Source organism: Prionailurus bengalensis, chromosome C1, assembly GCF_016509475.1.
Source record: "Prionailurus bengalensis isolate Pbe53 chromosome C1, Fcat_Pben_1.1_paternal_pri, whole genome shotgun sequence".
Lineage (NCBI taxonomy): Eukaryota > Metazoa > Chordata > Mammalia > Carnivora > Felidae > Prionailurus > Prionailurus bengalensis.
Genome location: NC_057345.1, coordinates 143519797 through 143541149, shown reverse-complemented (window position 1 = coordinate 143541149; position 21353 = coordinate 143519797). Strand labels below are relative to the sequence as shown.

The 21353-nt window shown below is 43.7% G+C and overlaps 1 protein-coding gene across 11 annotated transcripts in view; it reads right to left on the bottom strand.

Moving 5' to 3' along the window:
* Window positions 1-20680, bottom strand: part of FMNL2 (formin like 2) — a 311215-nt gene extending 290535 nt beyond the window's left edge. For all 11 annotated transcript variants that reach the window (XR_006296829.1, XM_043576720.1, XM_043576725.1 and 8 more), the window contains exon 1: window positions 20564-20680. Coding sequence is in view for 10 of the 11 variants with exons in the window: in XM_043576720.1 (XP_043432655.1) it covers window positions 20564-20680 (117 nt within the window). In the remaining variant the exon portion in view is untranslated. The remainder of the gene's footprint in view (window positions 1-20563) is intronic.
* Between the last annotated feature and the right edge of the window lie 673 nt (window positions 20681-21353).

Sequence of the window (21353 nt, the reverse complement as noted above, 5' to 3'; positions counted from 1 at the left end):
CCCCACCCTCCATCTCTACCAAGAGAGTCAATGCAGAGTAGTGGAAAGTGTCGACTATGGAGTCAACTACCTAGTTCAAACCCTTCTCAACACCAAGTAACTTATTACAGCATTACAACGTGGCTCTCAGAACTATACACAGAGTGCTCACACACTGCTTGGTCCATAGAAAAGCCCTCAAAAAGTGGTAAAGTTTCTCAACACCATCTCGCAGAAGTAGCAAAACCCTCATCTGACCAAATAAAACAAGGACAGAAAGAATACACAAATTTTCCCCTTCTTCCAAAACTACTCAATGGCCTTGTAAATGGTGATGAAAATAGCTAGACATTAAGAATCCCTTTCACCAGCATAAAAGATGGATTTGATAATCAGTACTGAAGCCAGACTTGGCAGAGGACAAGATGGTCCTCTGGTGTGCCCCACCTCACCTCTACAACTGGTTCAAAATGCACATACAGGGGTGCCTGGGTGGCTCAGCTGTTAATCCGACTCTGGATTTCAGCTTAGGTCATGATCTCACGGTTTTGTGAGTTAGAGCCCCACACAGGCTCAGCGCAGACAGCATGGAGCCCGCTTGAGATTCTCCCTCTTTCTCTGCCCCTCCCCAACTCACACTTTCTCAAAATAAATAAACTTTAAAAAAAATTAAAATAAAACACATACACAACCCATACCTACTTCCTGCTACATGATTCCCCAACTTTCCTTAAGTATTTTTTATCTGTAAAGACAGATCACCTCTTAGGCCATGGCTACATGTAGGAAATTAAATGGTAAACTGAGGCACATACTGCACAACGGTTATGAATGGAAGCTCAGGCACCAGGGAGCCTAAGTCCAAATCCTGTCACTTGTTATTTGTGTGACTTTGGACAAAGATGATCAATTTCTTTGCACCTCAGTTCTCTCTTTAGTAAGACTAATAACATCCATCTACTCTCTTAGGTTATTACTAAGATGATATACATGAAGAGATGTCTAGTCCAATACAAAGGGAAGTCCATAAATATTAGCTGCTATTATTAACCATTCCCCAAAAAATCTCAATCTATACTCATCTCAAAGATAAAGGTTACAATGGATGGCAGCCAGTTTTTTAATTTATGTTTCTAAATCTTATAACCAAAAAATAGATTATAAACTCCTGGATGACAGCTCATCGCTATTATTCAATCTCTAACACCGGGTAGGTACTAAAACATATTTGTTAGTTCACTGATACACAGGCATGATCTGAGTAGCCTAAGGGATGAACTCACTAGCATCAACTCCACTAGGGGAAATTAACCACCACAGGGAGCACTACGATGATAGTCACTCTGCTTTGAAGGTGGGCATACCCAGGTCTCAGCAACAGTACTTTTAAGTATATAACCTTTAGAAACCAACACCTATGCATCGGTTGACATTAGACAAGGACTGTAACAATTTAAAAACTGCAGAAAATACTTAAATATCCATCAATAAGGTGAAACTTGATTCTCCTACTTCACAGTGGTCCTATTCTGGAAACATTTAGCAAATACTGAAGCATTGCTCCTGTAAGAAATACAGAGTTAGGTTTCCACAAACCTCTGGTCACATCATTACATACAACTGTCATGCATGTTTCAGTTTGAAGACACTTTACTTAATACCTATTGTTGATTCATGAACACTGAACTCCCAGCCAACAGCTAACCCACGCCTGAACAAAGCTTATCTATCACATGTATTTTCTCCCCAAGGCACATTTCAGTCTTCTTGGGCTCAGGAACATAGAGAGCACTTCAGCACTTTGCTTGGATCACTCTGCCTTTTTACATAGCAAAATCACCAACAAAAAGCACCAAAATGTGAAAAACATGACACTAAATCAAACGCAAAAAGGACAACTGCTTGTAGTGAGAGGTGAAACAAGAAAGCAGAGGACCACCTCGTTTGGCCTCATCTGGTAAGTTGTCCATCAGGTGACTGCAATTTTTCACCACCCTTGATCCATGAATGACCACAAAAGCACAAGTACTGATTTGGGGGTTACAGATAAATTTCATTGAATAAGCAAACCTGCAAATCAAGGATCCACAAATAATGAGGACCCAGTGTAAATAATTTACGGTACATTCACTCAACAAATAAGACTTACAAGTTAAAGGACCCAAAGTTACATGCATCAACAGGAGTACTTCTCAAACCCAATGCGTAAAGATTCAAAAGTACATGTGCGTGGAGATACCATTTCTATAAACTCAAACTGTAAATTATTTGTGCCAGATGTGCACAGGAACGCCAATTCGGCACAGTTTTCCTTAGAAGAGGGAAAGAAGGAAATGAGGACAGAGAAGCTTGAACTGTCATCTGCAACTTTTTCTTTTCTTTACGTATGTGGGTATTTTACCCAAATATTCTGCAACGTTGGGACTATTTTCTCAAGACCTTGTCCATCAAAGCTATTTCTCAGCATCGAAGGACATGTGCTGCAAGCCCCATGCGCACTTTACAGCAGTCAGTTGCATGAAAGGAGATTTCCGGATGAAATTACAGCATCCACTTGGAGCAGTGATGCAAATCATCTAACAGCATGACAGACTACCACTATTACAACGGTCTGTTTGCACAGAAGGAAAGGCTGCCTGCAAGAGAGAGGGATGAAAAGGACAGAGACAAAGGGTCAAATTTTTATTTCTAGATACACCCTGGGTATCCGCTGCTCCTTTGAAGTGATAGGATTTTCTTCCCAGAAGGAATACATGCAGCACAGGGTAGAATGATCCCAGAGCAAGCTTAGTCCCCAGGACATCAAGGGAAAAACGTTAAGCCCTAAATGAATTATTCCTCGGATAGGAGAGAAGGTTGGAGAAGGGAAACTCTGGAGTGGAAACTAACATAAAAATAGATCCTGGATGCCTGGGCAGCTCAGTCAGTTGAGCATCCTACTCTTGATTTCACCTAGGGTTGTGATCCCAGTGTTGTGGGATGGAGCCCTGTGTCAGGCTCCAGGTGGAGCATGGAGCCTGCTTAAGATCCTCTGCCCCTTGCCCGTCTGCCCCACAAACCCTCTAAAAGAAATTTAAAAGGGGGCGGGGGGGGGGGGGAAACACCTGTGTGGCTCAGTTGGTCAAGCATCCAACTCTTGATTTCAGCTCAGGTCATGACCTCACAGTTCATGAGATAGAGTCCTGTGTCGGGCTCCGCACCCCTCACATGCGCATACACTGTCTCACTCTCTTAAATAAACATTAAAAGAATAAAAGAAATTTACAAAAAATTAAAATAGTTCCTACAGTTGAAGGCTGGATAAGACCCATCAGGGCCTTAGTTTCACCGGAATAAAGCAGTGGCTTTCCTGGGGCAATGTAAAGGACATCATCTAACTCCTGATTCTCTTTCTGCTCAAGACAAAACTAAATATTTGTGATGTTGTTATGTTTCACTTGGAATTCTCCTCTTTGTTCACTTTTGGCAGTTATGATTGTGAACATCAGGGTAAGGTCTACCACCCCGCCAAAAATACCAACATCGTGATTGATGTGTGATTCAAAAAAGCTGTCAAAATGGATACTCTGAAAGGAATGAGTCACATGGAAGGGCTGGGCATGCTAATATTTTTGTACCACATTATAATCCTTTTCATCTGGACCTTCTCAGAGTTGGCTTATTACTTCCTTTCATTCAATTCTAAGCTAAGGGCTATAGTAAACGGCACACGAAACCTGACAGATTGGGTTCATACCTTCATTACTAAAATCCGAAAATTAAAGCTCCATGATGTGGAAATGGGGCACCAACAGAAACACTCATGCAGCTTCAGCCAATGAGATTTAAAGACCCTCAAGGCTCTGAGAACAGAGAGAATTTTATTTTGTACTAGTCTGACAGTTCTATCAAATATTCTTTTATCTAAGTTTTAAAAGTAGAATCCCACTTTAAAATTTAGGGCAAAAGTGACATTTATCACCTGGGAGAAAAAGGAACAATTTTCCTCACTGGAAAATGAGAAAGAAAAAAAAAAAAAGAGTGTGTAAAAGGTATCTTTAGAAAATTTCAGGCCCTCATTTCTAGATGGTAGTAGTGTACTGATCTGAGGTGAGACGAGCCTATTTCCTAAGCTTAGCTCTACCTGATTCAGTAAGATTAACTCTGTAGGATGACCCAAATAAACTGAGGACCCTTCTAGAAAAAATACAACAAGGGGTAATTGGGGGAATGCAAACCATCGTGACTATTACTTTGCTTCTAGATCAAATCAGATGGCATTGTATTCTTAATCTGAAACAAGGACAAAGCTTTTATTAAACAATGCTCATAATCTCAATCAGTTCAAACAGAAGGCCATCTATACACAAGTCACACAAATCTTTTTTGCCATTATTGGAATTCAGAATGAAGTCCAAAGGACTCTATCCGTCCCAGAATGGAGCTGGAGCCAAACAAAATCTCAACAGCAGTTCGTTCAGGGCCCAGATGGTCATGACCTTGAATGTATTTTCTCATGTGAACTAGCTGTTTAAGGGTCACAGTTGTACACTGCATGGTGGTTGTCCACTCCAATTGTGAAAATGCTGACGCTTCCATTAGGCTCTGAAATGGAACAGTCCAACACCCTGTGCAAAAATTAACAAAGGGAAACGTCACTACTCCGGAGTTCTTGGAAAAGGAGAGAAGGAGAGTTCTCAGGAGGTACCATTCCACACCGATTACAGGAAGACTGTCAATTACAGACCTCAACAGAACTGTCAACAGGAAGGAATCAACTACAGAACCTATTAGGAAAAGATGTGCATTGCATCTCCTACAAGAAATCCACAATCTCGACAACTCAGCCCATGAGAAATTGTCATTACCTTAAACACTGCCTTTCTCCAATGGGACTTTCATTCAAAACAGCCCCACCCAATTTCCTCCTCCTTCTCCATAAAATAAAATGTTCCTCTCCGTGTTGCTTCTTGGACTTGCCTCTAGTTTTGCTGTAGCTGGCATGTCCCAAATTTTAATTTTCGGCTATTTCCCAAATAAACCCATTTTTTGCTAGTAAAATGACTGCCTTATTTTTAAGCTTAACAAGTGAAACATCAGACTTTTTTTCTAGACAGCACAAAATAGAAGTCAGGGATCAAGATAAAATATCCAAGTAGAGGCTGCATACAATGGATCAGGAAACATTCATAAAAAAATAAAATAAAAGTTCAGTAAGTACAATCTTAGGAGGAGAATAATAAAGCACAAGCTACCATCAGTTCGACTCTGGGTCCTCTTTGAATTTGACGTCAATGATGGTTTAACTAAAGCTCCATCGGAGTCCACAGCCTAACCCCTAACGTCAGCACTTTAACGAAGTGAAATAATGACAGGTGCCAAATAACCAGAACCACCACTTTTTGTGAAGTGCTCACCTGAACGCCACAACTTGACTGTACTAAGCAACATCATTTAATATTCGCAGCAAGCCAAAGAGGTAGTGCTTGAGCTTATGCGACAGGCACGGCTACCCAGACTTAGGACGCTCCACTAACACGCAGCAACATCCTGATTCCAACTCAGGTCTAATTCCAAACACTGTATTCATAAACAAGCATTTTTTTTAAAGTTAAACTTTTTTCAACAGTTCAGTTAAATGCCCATTCTGGGTCCTAGTGATCCAATGCCATCGCTTCCCATGATTAGCTTTGTAGACATGACTGTAAGCTTTCTAGCAAAGTGAGTGTAGCATAAATGAAGCAGCTGATGGGGCACCTGGGTGGCTCAGTTGGTTGAGTGGCCGACTTCGGCTCAGGTCACGATCTCACAGTCCGTGAATTCGAGCCCCGCATCGGGCTCTGTGCTGACAGCTAGGAGCCTGGAGCCTGTTTCGGATTCTGTGTCTCCCTCTCTCTGACCCTCCCCCGTTCATGCTGTCTCTCTCTGTCTCAAAAATAAATAAACGTTAAAAAAAAAAATTTTTTTTTTAAATAAATAAATAAATAAATAAATAAAACAGCTGACTCCATTTCCGACGCATGCAAGGCAGGGGAATAAGCCTCACAGTCCATTACTCTTTGGGGCAGAATCGTCTACCACCTGAAAATCTGTCCCTGGGAATTAGGACTTTTTCCTAGTTCCTTCCAAATGATTTGCACAAACACACCTGAATCTTTAAGCATTCAGTCACAGAGAATTCATTTTGTTTAGCCTTTATGAGTTACACCTTTCAGCCAAACTAACTTGTCCAGATTCATCAGCTTACCTAAAATGTTTTAAGACTTTGCTTTTAATATACCCATCCATAGCGCATTATGTATGTAGCACTTATACGCATGATAAATGCCTTTAAAAGTCCTATTTTGGGGCACCTGGGTGGCGCAGTCGGTTAAGCGTCCGACTTCAGCCAGGTCACGATCTCGCGGTCCGGGAGTTCGAGCCCCGCGTCGGGCTCTGGGCTGATGGCTCAGAGCCTGGAGCCTGTTTCCGATTCTGTGTCTCCCTCTCTCTCTGCCCCTCGCCTGTTCATGTTCTGTCTCTCTCTGTCCCAAAAATAAAAAAAAAATTTTTTTTAAATAAATAAATAAATAAATAAATAAAAGTCCTATTTTCATTTTCACATCTATCTCCTCCACCAGGCAGTCAACTCCTCAAAGGTAGAGATGATGCTTTTTTCACTTTTGTGTCCCAGCATCTTAAGAGCGTATGGCTTTGAGCAAATTATTCTGTAAATAAGTGAATGGGATTACATGAAATTTGTATATTAAAAACAAGCAACCCCCAACATAAAGCCCACTAATTAACACAAGATAATGGTTGTTCCCAGCACAAGGAAGCCCAAGTCTGTGGGTTATCACCGAGGGCTGATCAAAAGGCTTACCACACAGGCTTCAAGCTGTAACAACACAGCCATTTTACTAGGGACATTAAGGAAAAAAAAATACAAAGGTTCAGAGACAGTTGTCTGAAAGAGAGCCTTCAGAAAGGCTTCAGAGGACAACTGTTACTAGAAAAAAGCCAATTTGATTGCAAGCTTACTTGGCCTTTACTATTTCAACAGTGGACAGTGGCTTATTCATCCAGTTCTTATTTTATCTTTAACTTTTTTGAAGGGTATATATAGTTACTGTTGGCTCTGGGTAGGTACCAACAAAATTAATCCAGGCAACAAAGATGAACTTACCCTCACAGGGCTTTCAATTTACTTTGAACCGTTACATTGCTGTTTATCATATTTATATGTTTGCAATTGGGAATCAAAACAGTATGTTAAAGGAGTGCCTGGGTGCCTGACTCAGGCGTCCGACTCTTGATCTCGGCTCAGGTCAGGATCTCAGAGTCCTGAGATGGAGCCCCGCATCAGGTTCTGTGCTGACACTGCGGAGCCTGCTTAGAATTCTCTCTCCCCCTCTCTCTCTGGCCCTCCCCATCATGTGCGGGAAAACTCTGTCTCTCAAAATAAATAAACTTAAAAAAAAAACAAAAAACAGTATGTTAGTAACAGCTATAGAGTCAATGTAGTTGATTTTCAGCTTCAATGTCTTTTACAAATGTGTGTCCTCAGGCAAGTCCCTTAACTCCTCTGAGTTTCTCATATGAAACAGGGGTGACACCAACCTTCCAGGGATCCTGAGTTACCTTCATGCTTACTGCCATAAATAAAGAAATGTACAGTAAGTGCCGTAAATTGTTTTTATTGCTATCCATGCATCAAAACAACCTTTAACCTGAGAACTGCCTTAAAATTCTCTTAAACAAATTCCCCAAAAAAAGAAACAAATTCACTAGTATGGACTTAAAGGATCCCTGTGATAGGAATGGAGTAAATCCACAGGCAAGCAAGATGTTAGCATTCTCCACCCAGTGTCCAGTCATGGTCAGAGGTTTGAGAAAGACAGAATGGCCTGAATGCCCAGACATCTGCATGTACACTTTTGCAGCTTCTCCAACTTTAACATGTGTAACAATTACGTCCTAGGCTTGTATCTCCCAGCACTGTGCATGCTGTACCTTCACAGCAACTCAGGAGATTTTAGGGATAATTTTAGCTACATACAACTTTTATTTTTAACTTCAGAATCAAACCTCTTAGATGCCCTTAAAATTAAAAATAAATCAGATATCAAAAAAGTAGTTAAAAAAAAAAGAATCTGGGGCGCCTGGGTGGCGCAGTCGGTTAGGCGTCCGACTTCAGCCAGGTCACGATCTCGCGGTCCGTGGGTTCGAGCCCCGCGTCGGGCTCTGGGCTGATGGCTCGGAGCCTGGAGCCTGTTTCCGATTCTGTGTCTCCCTCTCTCTCTGCCCCTCCCCCATTCATGCTCTGTCTCTCTCTGTCCCAAAAATAAATAAACGTTGAAAAAAAAAAAAATTTAAAAAAAAAAAAAAAAAAAAAGAATCTGAGCAATAAGCTAGTAGCAAGTTACAGCAAAAATGCAATTTCTCTGTATGCCTTACCTGACCCAGGTCAACCTTTGGTTTCAAGCAGATAAAATGGGCCATTCCAAGTACCAGCCTTCAGAGGGTCTTTACTTACAAGGGCACTGTTCATACTAATCAAATATTCCATTCTTAAATGGTATGTCCCATGGGTCTAGAACAATAGTACTGCAATGATCATTTGTTAGAAGTCAGGTGGGGGAAAAAAAAGTCATTTGAATTTAACAAGCGTCAGAGTTCTGACTGCACAAAGCCATTTACAAGAAACAGCTCTGTTAGGACAAAGGAAATAGACTCCTGGACTTCCACCTTGAGGCTTCCCCATAGGTAAGGTCTAAAGCCGAGTAGACATCCACATGCTACACCCTTCATTTGCTCCAGGGTCCGCAGAACCCCATACTGAGCCATAAAGGGAAGAAACAAAAGGAGCCCTGGCTGCTACTCCTACTGGAGGGCTTCCACCTGATCTTCACACGCGGGCTGCCTGCTCCCCAGCCCTCAGATCTTACAGACAAGGCACCACCTCACATTTTCCTATTTTATACTCCGTATAGCAATTTGCAGCCACAGGACAGCTACAGTTACATATGTGTGTACGCTTTTCATGTCTAGCCCCCGACCCACCCACTGTCCTCCCCTACCACTAGATCATCAACTCCTTGAGGGCAGATGACCAGACAACCTCATGCACCTTTGCATCCTACAACACTATATGGCACATAGTAAGTGCTCAATAAATGTTCTTGGACTCCGATTCAAGTACAATCCCTTCTTAAGCAATGACAAATGGGCACGACTGCATAATGTAGAATAAAAAACATAGCCTCACGGTGGGCGCAACCAAGCTGGCATCCCTCTACTTCCTATTCCAAGGAAACTTTTGCTAAATATTCAAAATATAGAAACAGCACTTTCCCTCTGAACCCTTAGAGCTTAGTGTATCCACAACCATACCGACACGGGACTCACAAATTACATCAAGAGTATGAATTAATGCATTTAATCCAGAAGGTATATGAAAAATGAAGAACAAAAACACAAATTTAATGACATCTCACAGCTAATTCAGAAAATACAGGGTGGTACAGGAGAAAGCAGCAGGTTCTTTCATGAGACAGGCCTGGATTCCAATCCTACCTCCATCACTTGGTACATCACTCTGAGCCCCACTGCCTCATTAGTAAAAGGAAGATAGTATCTCCCTCCAAAGGTTGCTGAGAGCATCAGAGATAATGGTTATGAGGCACAAGACAGAACATGAGTAAGCACATGAGTGGCTTATCTTACAATGGAATATAAGAACCCCACTGGAGTTCTGGTGCTAAGGACCTAGATGGGATCACAAACCTCCCTACCTTCTTGTAGAACTTCAAGCCACACACCCTCATGCCCCATTTGCCTCAATTACTGAGAACTCTTAGTTAGAATCATGGGGCACCTGCGTAGCTCAGTCGGTTAAGCATCCGACTTCGGGTCAGGTCATGATCTCATGGTTCATGAGTTCGAGCCCCACATTGGGCTCTGTGCTGACAGCTCAGAGCCTGGAGCCTGCTTCAGATTCTGTCTGTCTCCCTCTCTCTGCCCCTCTCTCACTTGCATACTCGCACTCTCTCAAAAATGAATAAACTTAAAAAATAAAAGAACTCATAGAATCACAAAGATAATTTGAAAGCATTTCACAAACAGCAAAGCACCAAAATGCCCAAATAGGGAATACTGCTCACTTAAACGTGCCTGACTCCAAATAAAGCATCATAAGGAACATTTTGCTTTTAGAAAGCCCTAGACTACTGGGCTACTACTACTCCCTGGATGATGGTACATCATGACAGACTGACCTGGCTTGGTGACAGTGAAAAAAAATAGATTTTGTTGGCCATTTCACTGTCCTCCTCCTCTTTTAATTCACCAGTTTTCCACAAGGAGTCATGTGAAGCATGATGTCAACTTACTATGAACGCTTAGTATTCCTGGGCACCTACTACAAAGGAATGATATGGAGAATACCAGGATGAGTAAGAATCTGTTACAAAGTGTCACTTCAACACAACTGGCAAGTTATGTGCAATTAACAGTCAGCCCAGTGTGGTCAGCTACTCAGTTCCTGTCCTGTTTCAGCCCATATCATATCCTTCTCTAGCCAAGTCAGTAAATGCCTGCTGAGACTCTTCCCTGGGCCAAGCGCTGTGCTGAATAAGGAAAAGTGCCAGGGCCTGTAAGATATGATCCTGGTCTTCTAGGAGCCCACAATGTGAATTGGCAAATAAAACAGACATAAATGATGGCTAAGAGTATAATGAATGGCTACGAAGCTGCACATAAAAGCATCCCTTTATTTTACAATCACACCTCATACAAGGTGGTATTTAATCAAGGGCCCGATGAGTAAGAGAAATAATTCATACTATTCATACAATAAAAAGATCAAAAAGAGGAGAACTGTTTTTCCCACCTCCTCCAAGCTGATGCTGGCCTACAAGGACACTGGGAAGAGGAGTGATTTCAGAAGAGCCTTGAAGGCTGGATAGAATCCTAGAAAGAGAGAAGCCAAGAAGCACCTGCCATGCAGGAGAGTCACTGCGAGAAAAGGCATAATGGAGGGAAAGTTCTGTGTGTAGGGAGTGTTCAAGCAAGGAGACTGAAGAGGAGAGGGGCCTGGCCAGACTGTGGACGATTTCGAGGACAGCTCTGGGAGGGATACAGAAGTTACAGAGGTGAGTGTGGAAGGGAAACCCTAACAACAAACATGGCCGAAGAGCCTCTCAAATCACACCAATGTCTAGAATAACACGATAGGGCTTTGACAGGAAAACTGGGCCACAAGATTAAATCTGCACTCTGATACCTTTCAATATTTCAAAGGAATCAAGGAAGATGGCAAAAGCTAACGGCCAGAATTTAGGCTTACAATGAATAAACAAAATTTGTATCTATGGGTGCAGAATTCCAAGTAGTGAAACCCCAGTGCAAATGCTCCCCATCCATACTTTGCTCTAGGAACACAAATCAAAATGTCCTCCTCTCAGTATTATGAAAGAGAGATGCTACACACACAAAAGAAATACCATTAGGGTTATCAATGAGGAGATAACCACAAACAACAGGAAGATGCTACAATGTCAATATTTCCTAACGGTCAGGCCTACTTGGGCTGAGGAAATCTCTCAAAGGAAGTAGTGGAAACCTCATGGTTAGAGTCACTTACAAGAAGACCGCAAGGCACAATCCTGTGGTCTACTCTCTTTCACGTATGTCTGACCACGCAGAAAGTTAAGTTCAGGTGAGTGACAGTGGCTGGGCAGCAGGGAGCCAAGCTGAACCACATTTGAAGAAAAAAAAACAGAAAACAGATTCTGATTCCTGATCCAGTTACAACAGTGCGTTCAGTTTGTGAAAATCCATCAACCTGCATACTTAATGATATGGGCCCATTTCTGTTTGTATCTTCTTCTTCAATAAAAAGATCTTCTAAAGGCTGATTTGGAAATATCCTCCTCCATAACAACCAAAAAAAGTTTAAGGGGTGCGTGGGTGGCTCAGTCAGTTACATGTCTAACTCTTGATTTTGGCTCAGGTCATGATCTCACAATTCATGGGATTGAGCCACATATCATCAGGCTCTGTGCTGACAGTGTTGAGCCTGCTTGGGATGCTCTCCCCTCCCCCCCCCCCATTCCACCCCCTGGCACTCACGCATGCCAAGCACTCTCTCAAAAAAAAATTTTTTTTAACAAAAGAAAACCTATTTTTAAAAAATACTAATGTTAAAGAAGTACTCCATTAAATGAGGATCTGGTAAATTCACAATCTAGAAATTTCTAAAGCAAACAAATGCTTTCCACAAGGCCGACAACTCTGACACTCAAAACTGCTATTGAGAAAGGACACTGGAGAGAATGAACCTGGCAAGCTTAATGGTTCCACAAACCCAGAAGGCCACATAGTTCTAAACAGTCCCTACTGGTTCACATCTGGAGGGCCCCATTCGTTGGCAGTGGAATAAGGATTGTGTGATAAGGCCTGAGGACTCACCAATTCCAAGTTTATAGCTTCCCGGTCCCAAGACATTTGGACTGACTTGGCCTTCTAAGTTCACCAGGCAGAAGTCCTTGTGGATAACAAATCCCAATTATTCAAGATAGCCCACTGTCACTAAAAAGAGACAGCTTCCTCGGAAGAACCACAAGACTGACCATACTGGGGACTAAAAGGGCCAGAAGTGAAACTAACCTACAAAACCCATTGACCGGATTCTTAGCCTTTGCAAGTAGGCTCCCCAGCTTTCACAGAGATGAGGTGGGGCAGTACTGACCTCACTGGGCAATGTTGCCATGGAACAAATCTAATTGTGTCCTACCAACGTCTCCTATTAGTTATCCTAATGCTTTCTTCTACACACACACACACACACACACACACACACACTCCCTAAAAGTAAATAAATGAGCTTATTTTCCATCTTTCTGCCATTGTAAGTCATCTTCTTTACCTTCCCCACCAAAATAAAAATAACTCCATTATCATTCTTTAATATTCCCATCTAAATCCAAACCTTCTCTTGCCCTGTTCCCAATTACTGCAAAGTTTTATCTGATTATAAACTACCTACATTTCCTTGAATGATTTATTTATATTTCTAGATGAAAATGAGACAATAATTGCTTCTATCCTCTCAATTCAAAAAACCACATACGCTGTCCTCAAATCCCAAACCACAAATGCTAAAGATTATGAATAAGAGGAATATCTATTTGCTTATAACTACTGAAGAAATAACTAGAGTCTTGCATGGAGAACAATCAGCTCATTCTTGACCTACCATCCTATTTATCTTTCTATTCTCAAAGCTAATTGCTTATATAAGCATGCCAATTTGCCCTGATTATAGGATTCTTAATAAATGAATGTTGTTTACATTTCACAAGTGTATTTGAATTTCTCTCCGGGAAGCCAAGCTCATCAAGTCTTTGTAAGTGGTAAAACCAGAGATCAAAGCAAAAGGCCTACATTGAACCAACAAACAATTAAGCTTGAGAATAGAGGCCTAAGCAAAAATACAATTGATTTATTGATTTTCCTACTCCAGAAGTACACCTCAGGGCCACTGTTCACTCTTGAGCTATAATATATAGAACTTTCTCCATCAATTTTCATCATGATTATTTGATGATCATTTCTTAAATAGTTAAATGAGTTTAAAATTCAACAGACTTGGATCCATTTCTTATTTCTCATCTTGATGCTTTCAGTTGAATCAAAGGTCTTTAAGATTTTGGGGGGAAATTTTTGTTTATTTTTTTTTTTAACCTCTTCTCCACTTAGCCTAATTTCCCCATAATTTTTGGTACTTCTTAAACAATTCCTTTCCTACTACACCCAACTTATCAACCCAGGCATCTATGGTTTGAGGCTCCCAGGTGATGCCAATATACAGCCAAGTTTGAGGACTACCATTTAGGCTTGTCAATCCCTTCAGTATCCTGCCTTAAAGCATTCAGCGCAACTCCCAAGGGAAAAAAGAGAACACAGAAAAGAAGTCAGGTTCCAGCGCAAATCCTTAATTCAAGGCAGGACCTTCAGGTAACAGGCATACCTTAGTGCCCAACATGAGCCACAGGGCCAAAAATGTAAACAATCGGACACCATTCCCAAAGCCAACAAGTTCTTAGTATAAACCAGGCACGGGCACCATCTACCCCACAGAAATCAGTCGAGAGAGATTACCTGCGGCTATAGCAGGATCTAAACACCTCAAAGCTTTCAGCTTTTGTAGCAACGGACAGAGGGGCTTACAAACAGCAACTCCTCAAAGAACAAAGTATATATGTGTGAATTCCAAGTCACTAAAGCCCATTACAGGCTGCACAAGAACACCAAAAATGTGATCTGAGGAACACTTTTGGTGTGTCCTAAAAGCTAGAAAAAGTTTGTTATGAGGTGACTATCTGTAAGCTCTGCCACTGGTCGTGGGTTTTTGTTTTGTGTGTGGTGGGCACGAAGATGTGACTCAGTTTGTTTTTTTTTTTATTAAGACTGTGAGCAGAAAGTACACTTCTCCTGTTTACAACAAATACCACTAAACCTCAAGTAGGAATTCCCAGCCATCCTGGCCCACATTTGTGGGCCTCCGCTGCATCATAGCTCTCCGGCCTACCAGCTCTTCCCTGGACACTGCTTCCAAATTATATCCAATGGAAACTGCATACTCCTTGGTGTTTGGTTGAAAGCTCCGGGAAAAGAGGACAGGGTGACTCGGAAAGGGGGAGACCACCTGCAGTCTGTGCAGGCACTATCTTTAAGGAAAGAAAAGACAGGAGTTATCTCTGCCAGCAGTATTCAAGTAGATGAGAGCGAACAAGGTGCGTGAAGCCTCTCTATACAAACCATGACCCCAAAGCCTGGGGACATAGTTCTCGTGGTGGGGAAAGGGAAGAAACACCCCCATTCTAGAAGGGAAGAGACAGTTTGCAACTCACTCCCCCACTCTTAAGCAATTCAGTCTGTTCTTTTCTAAGGTGTCAGTGCTTTGTTCCTAAGAGGCTTCCAACTGCCAGCACCCTCTTGCCAAGTGGAAAGGATCATCTGCAATCAGCACTGCTTCTATCAGCCATCTTCATGCCACATGTTACCCGTAAGCATAAAGAAGCCCACTTCACCTTGCCCTTTTGCCCCAAGTCCTCAGTATGAAAAAAAGGAGCACACTTCTAAGACCAAGCCCTTCAAGCAACAGTTTCTGTCAAGTAAAATGAATTTCCAGAACAAACATGAGCCCACACTTTTTTCTTAAGCCCAGGAGGACTCTACGCGGCGGGGAGGGGAATCCTTCCCCACTCTCAGGTGCTAGGATTCTAGGTCTAGAAACTGCCGACAGCAGGCTCACCTCAAAGAGGGCACCACTGAAGCCAATAATGCACTAGCCAGGTCTTGGGTTTGCAAAGAACTTCCAGTCACCAGCATTTTTCATACAGCTTCTGCGAGAGCAACTCTAACGGAGAGCTCACTGTTCATTTCTTTGACAACTCTAAATGTTAATATACTTTTCCTTAAGCTTAGGGGGCTTTCAGTCAATGACCCTGGCAATTCTACTCTCTAGACCACACAGAATACAGCTAAAACACAGTTCTGCACAAAGCTCTTCAAAATGCAAAGTCAGCTGATGCAGCACAGGATGGTAGATTCTGGAAATTTTACACTTTCAAGTGCTATCATCTAAAAAAATCTCCTATCTTAATAGTTGTGTCAAATTTTATTCCAACTTACAGAGGAAGAAAATCAAGGACCAGAGGAAAGATTTTAACTTGCTCAACCTGGTGCAGCAAATTCTAGAAACTAGGTCTCCTGCCTCCCAGGCCAATGCTATTTGCTAAATGAGAGGCCACCAGCAAAAGTAATTCTTATCGCCTAAGGACTTAAGGACATGCATACCTTTTCTTCCCAAAGGTCATCAGTTTGTGTTGCTGCCAGTCTCTTACTGGAGCCAAACATTTGTATTCAGATAATAACCTCTGACTGATTTCTGTACTGGATATCCAAATATACTGGCATTATGGGAGGTGGAATGCACCCCAATAAGAAGCATATATTCCCAACTTTGGTGAAATAAAGCGGCTCAGTGATAGTACCTAGGATGAGCTAGAATGGCTCAAAGTTACAACGCTCCACCCTGCCCCCAGCCCAACTTCTCTACCTCTTTTCCGTAATAGGAGAAAGGATGTGAGAAAAGTCAGCAAGCATCTGACGATGACCTAACTACACTCTCACCCATCCATCTGCTCAGCAGACTGCATGGCAAGAGCTCTCCTTGGAAGTGGTTAAAAGAGAACAACACCTTGCAAAGGGAAATAAACTTAAACGTTAAAACTTGACTTTCCTTGTCCTTTCACAAGGAATTACATTCACAGTATATGCATGGCACTGACAGATTGTCTCTCCTCTGATTTGGAAATCCTAAATTCCCAACCAAGGTAGTTCAAGTCTGCCTTGATAGAAAAAACCAAAGAGCACACTTTCAGACCAAATCAGTATTTAACTCCATGCCTGAAAAATGGAACGGCATAGTGAGGATGCCAAAATGTTTGACATTGAAAATAAAACATCAAGCGCACCTCACAGCGGTCACTTCTAAGACATTTTTGTCTATTTTATACAGCTTGAAACTTGCATTTATCAGATTTAGGGATTTTTTTTTCTTAAACAGCTTTACTGCTAGCTCCAGGCATTTTCCCCCTTTCCAGTTCAAAGGCCTCAGGAAGTATAATATAATATAGGGTGGGGGAGAGGGGGCAGAGAGACCAATCTGGATTAAAAATCCTAGATCAGTTATTCCATATCTGTAGGACTGTGGGCAATTTAGGTAATTTTATTTCCAGAATGATTGTGAGGATTAAATGAATAATGTAAGCATGGGGGGGGGGGGGGGGGGGGGACTCATAATAGGTACTCAGAAAACGTTCCTACTTCTTCCTAAAGCAGAATGACTATGTTCAACCTCAGGGCAAGAAGGAAAAAAAACTGGAAAGAAATCGACTCAAATTATTCACACACCCAAGTAGTTCTCAGTATCAGACATAATACTGCCCTAAACCATCACTTTCTAATCCGTCTTTTTGAATCTGTTTGCACAGCAGCCTGATATCTGATATCACACAGAGATATAGCAGCTAGGATAGAGGACTTAAAATTATCCTCTCCTCTGACATTCAAAGAACGAATCCTTGCGACAGCTCCTTGACAAAGGCATTAGGGAACTTATATTTTATTTGTAAACAATGACTTCAAACCAAAAATTAGTGAATGGTACGGAATGTCTAATGTAGAAAAAGGTGTTCTTGGACAGAGACCATCAATTCTTCACCCCACCCCAAAATAAACTTCATAGCATCATCTTTGAAAACAAAGGGCAGAGGAAGGTGTATGTGTATTTATGTATATTTGCAACATTTAGGCAATGTTTAATACAATGAAGAGCCACATGGATATTTAATTATAAATGTGTAGGACCCAAAAAATACATACACACCAATGTTACCTGTAAAATATGTGACATACACACCCTAAAGGAATAAAAGTAGGTGACCGAGTTTATGAAATACTTCTATCAAACAGTTTAACAAAAACATCACACACGTATGCACAAAGGCACATCACTTTACTGCCCTATCTGAAAGGTAGGTACAAAGATGCAAACAGTTACATGTATACAAGGAGTAATGTTTTCCCAGAAATACATTTTATAACTACTATGACAGTGCTGAAGACAAGCTCAAGAAGAGAGACTCTCCTTAGGAAGATTAAGCTCCTAAGATTTGGATCCAATTTTTACTAGTCTTTAATTACAGGAAGTTCAGGAATTCAAATCTATTTCAAAACTTTTCCTATAAAAATTACTATTTTTTTTTTTTAGTTAACCCCTCCACTGATCTTAATTCCACAATCTCTAACTCTCTTCTTTCCTCTTTCCATTCATATCTGTTAGTTTTTTTAGAGTCATACAATGTAACTTAGACTGATGAAGGGGTAAGGAAACAGTCTCTGAGTAGGTTTGGTTTCAAGATTTTCCAGAAATAGATGGACTTGTCATTTTCATTTTTATTTACTCCTTCCCAATGCTTTAAGTATTCTAGAGCTTGAGAGTGTAATTGTTTTCCATGTCTGAAATGTCTCATTAATTATTGACGTAAACCATACTTACTTACAACGAGGTGCTTGTATGCTTTCCTGTACAGTACTACTATCCAGTTTTCCTCCCAAATCACATCTATGATGTTTATCATATAAGGAAATAAGTCTAGTATCAATAATGCCAATATGATTCCCTGTGCCACAGGGTAAAGAATTTTCTCCACATATGTACTTCAAAATATGCCACCTAAAATTTATCCTTCTACCTTGATCTCTAGAATTAAATGGTTTGAGTTGACTACTTAAGCAATTCACAAAGAAAACCAAAGTTGAGAGCATCACATGTATAACTTCAGGGGAAAAAAAAAATTATCTTAAGAGAAATCACCTTAACTCTGGACTTCCATTAGCGCATAAAGAGGACACCTTTTAAGTCCTCTTGTAGGTTTCCAAACAGCAGCTAGAGCTGACTAGGGGGAGTTACAATAAACACATTAACGTCCAAGTGCATCACCAACAAGGCAGTCCCCAAGCTGAGACTTCTCCAAAAGCTTTGTCTCTATTCCGAAAAGGTCTGCCTGGTATTTTTTGGTTTCGTTTTTTGTTGTGAGGTGCTTAAATATCATCAACAATTAAGAACCACATCCAGCAAGTGTGTGTGACACACAGTAGAGTAAAAGCAACCACAACAACCAACCATTGCCCCAAGGAGTTTGTGATGCAGAATCATAAATGTGAAATACTAAGTCTGTGACTGCTAGACTTGAGTAACACAAATCCACCATGCTAATGATGAAACATTTTTCTAAAGATTAATTCATATCATGTGTTATTAATCAACAGCATAACTGAAATCTCAGGCAAAACACGCTATCCCAATTGAACAGAGCTTAATTGCATTATTGTGATCTGGTTTTCCTGTGTCACTGGCCCTTCCATTTCCAGTATACACGTATATACACACAGCACCACAGGATGAAAAGACAGAAAGCCCAGAGCTAGGAGGTAAGAACCATCTGTCTGGAAGGAAGAGGATTTTGAATAAAAACGTTTGTCTCTGGAAAGACAGGTCAAGTATGCACCCAGGCTGCCTTGAGAAGTAATTAAGCCTATGCTGTTTCATTTCAGTGTGTCCCATCTTGCCCAACGACGGGAGCAGCTGTGGGAGATCACAGAAGATGCAAAGCAAGACAGGCGGCCTCATCTATCTCCCGACTGCCACACCAGACTTTCCGGGTGGCGTGAAAAAAAGCTTTTGCCCTCTGTTGTCTCGAAGAGCACAAAGCTAACCCAGCCTCCAGAACGTTATACCCCCTGTCAAACCTGCCCTTTTAAAAGGCCTGAAGAAAGGCAAATTTAAATGTCCCGGTGTTCAGACTCAGAACCCTTCCCAAAGTTAGGAGGTTACACACCAAACACCCGCAGGCACACGCAAATTTGACTGCCTTGAGCACAAGTTTCTCTTGCTGCCTAGCCTCGTAGAGTTTAGAGGTAACTAGCTAAGAAAAGGTAAATGTCCAAGTGTAAGGAATAGGAACGCGTCGGATCTTGCCGGTTTCCCTTCCAACATCCCTTTAAGGAGGCTGGGTCACTAAAAATCGGAAGTCTGGGGACCAGCTGTAGTACAGACTCTGGCTGGGTCGAGGGGGAGGCCGCCACACCCTCCGGAGCTCACAGCACTGACAAGCTGTGGTTGGGAGGGGCTCAGAAACTTAGTCCCAGCAGAAGGGAGAAAGAAGGGAGTCTTCAGTGTCTTGGATTTAAAAAGCTAAAAGCAGACTTCAAGAGGGAGCCGGGGATTTTGCTGTGTGTGCCGGGGACTGGGGGGGGGGGGGGGGGGAGGGAAGGGGTCGACCCTGATGTCAGAACAGCTCGAAACACGTCCCCGCAAAACTGCACATTCTTGTGGTCTAAGGTTTAAGACCAAAACGAACGAGCTGAGGCAAAGCTGCTCTCCCGCCCGGGTTTCAGATCCCGCCCCTCCCAGCTTAGGGACCGGGGCGCCGCACTGCCGCGGGTTTCCTTATCTTTCCCTTTCGGGCCAGCTCCCCGCGGCCAAGCCGCTACGTCCGCCTCCAAGTTCGCCTTCGCGCGCCACCCGCCGCCGGCCACATGCACCCATCTGCCCGGGACCCCGCACGCCGGACGGTCCGTAGGGACTCGGGGGGTGCAGGGCTTTGCGGTTTTATTTTTTTGTTGTTGTTGTTTTTTTTTTAACAAAAAGCCTTAGCGGCACGCCGCCCCCTTCTCCCCGGCCCGCGCCACCTTCCCTTCACGCCCACGCCGCACCTCCCCGGCACACGCGCTGCGTGGTGCTTCTCCCGCCAGACAATGGGCTCTGGGCTGGCCAGGCAGCCCGCCCCGAGCCCCCGGCCCCATCCCGGGACCCCGAGAGAGCTGAGCGCGGGGGCTGGAGGGGAGCGGAGAAGAGTAAGGCTGGGGAGGCCACAATGGGGAAGGTGGGCGCCTCCCCCTTGGGACAGGAGGCTCGCTCCCGGCGCCGGGAGAAGAAGAGGGGGCGGGGGTCAGCTGCGCCTCTCCGCCCGGAGCCCCGCCGCGCACTCACCAGCACGATGGCAAATCGCTCTTCCAGTTCACCTGGCTCGGGCATCGGCAGCTTCAAAGGCACGTTGTGCGCCCTGAAATCGGTCTGCTGCGAATCCATGCTCCCCGCGTTGCCCATGTTGGCTGCACGCCGGGGCCGGGGGCTGCTCCGGGCCCCTCGCGTTCGCTTCGGAAATCAGAACAGCTCCCGGCGGCCGGCTCCCGCCCCGTGGCGCGACCCGCCCGGCTCCCCGCTCTCGGCTGCGCCCCGGCGAGTGTGCAGCGCGCACCGCTCCCTAGCAGCGCTCCGAGCCGAGCCGCCCCCCGGCCTCCCTCATGCTCTCCACCGCCCCAGCGCCGCCCCGGCCTCTTTGCCTCGGGAGGGGTCGTCAGGGCGCCGGGCGCCTATCTGCATGTTGCTCCTCTGGCACGCCGCCCCCTGCCTGCGATCGCGGCCAGCTGGCGCGTGCGTCCTCGGACTCGGTCTTGCGCCGGGCCGCGGCCGCCGCTGACACTTGCAGCCCCCGGCCGGCGAAAACAACGCTCTCTCGCGAAGCACCTCCAGCAGACAAATGCGGCTCGGCGCTCCCGACACAATGCCCCCCTCGCCCGGCCCCCGCCCCCGGCCCGGCCCCGCCCACTCGCCCCGCGGACTGCCGGGACGCGTAGTTTCTGCCCAAAGTGTCCGCACAGCAAACCCCGCCCGCTCCGGAGAGGGCCGAGCTGGGTTAGGACCGCTTGCCGCAGAGGCAGTGTGCACGCTTCTGGCTGCAGCTTACGTCCCTTTAGACCCCTCCTCACTCCCACGGTAG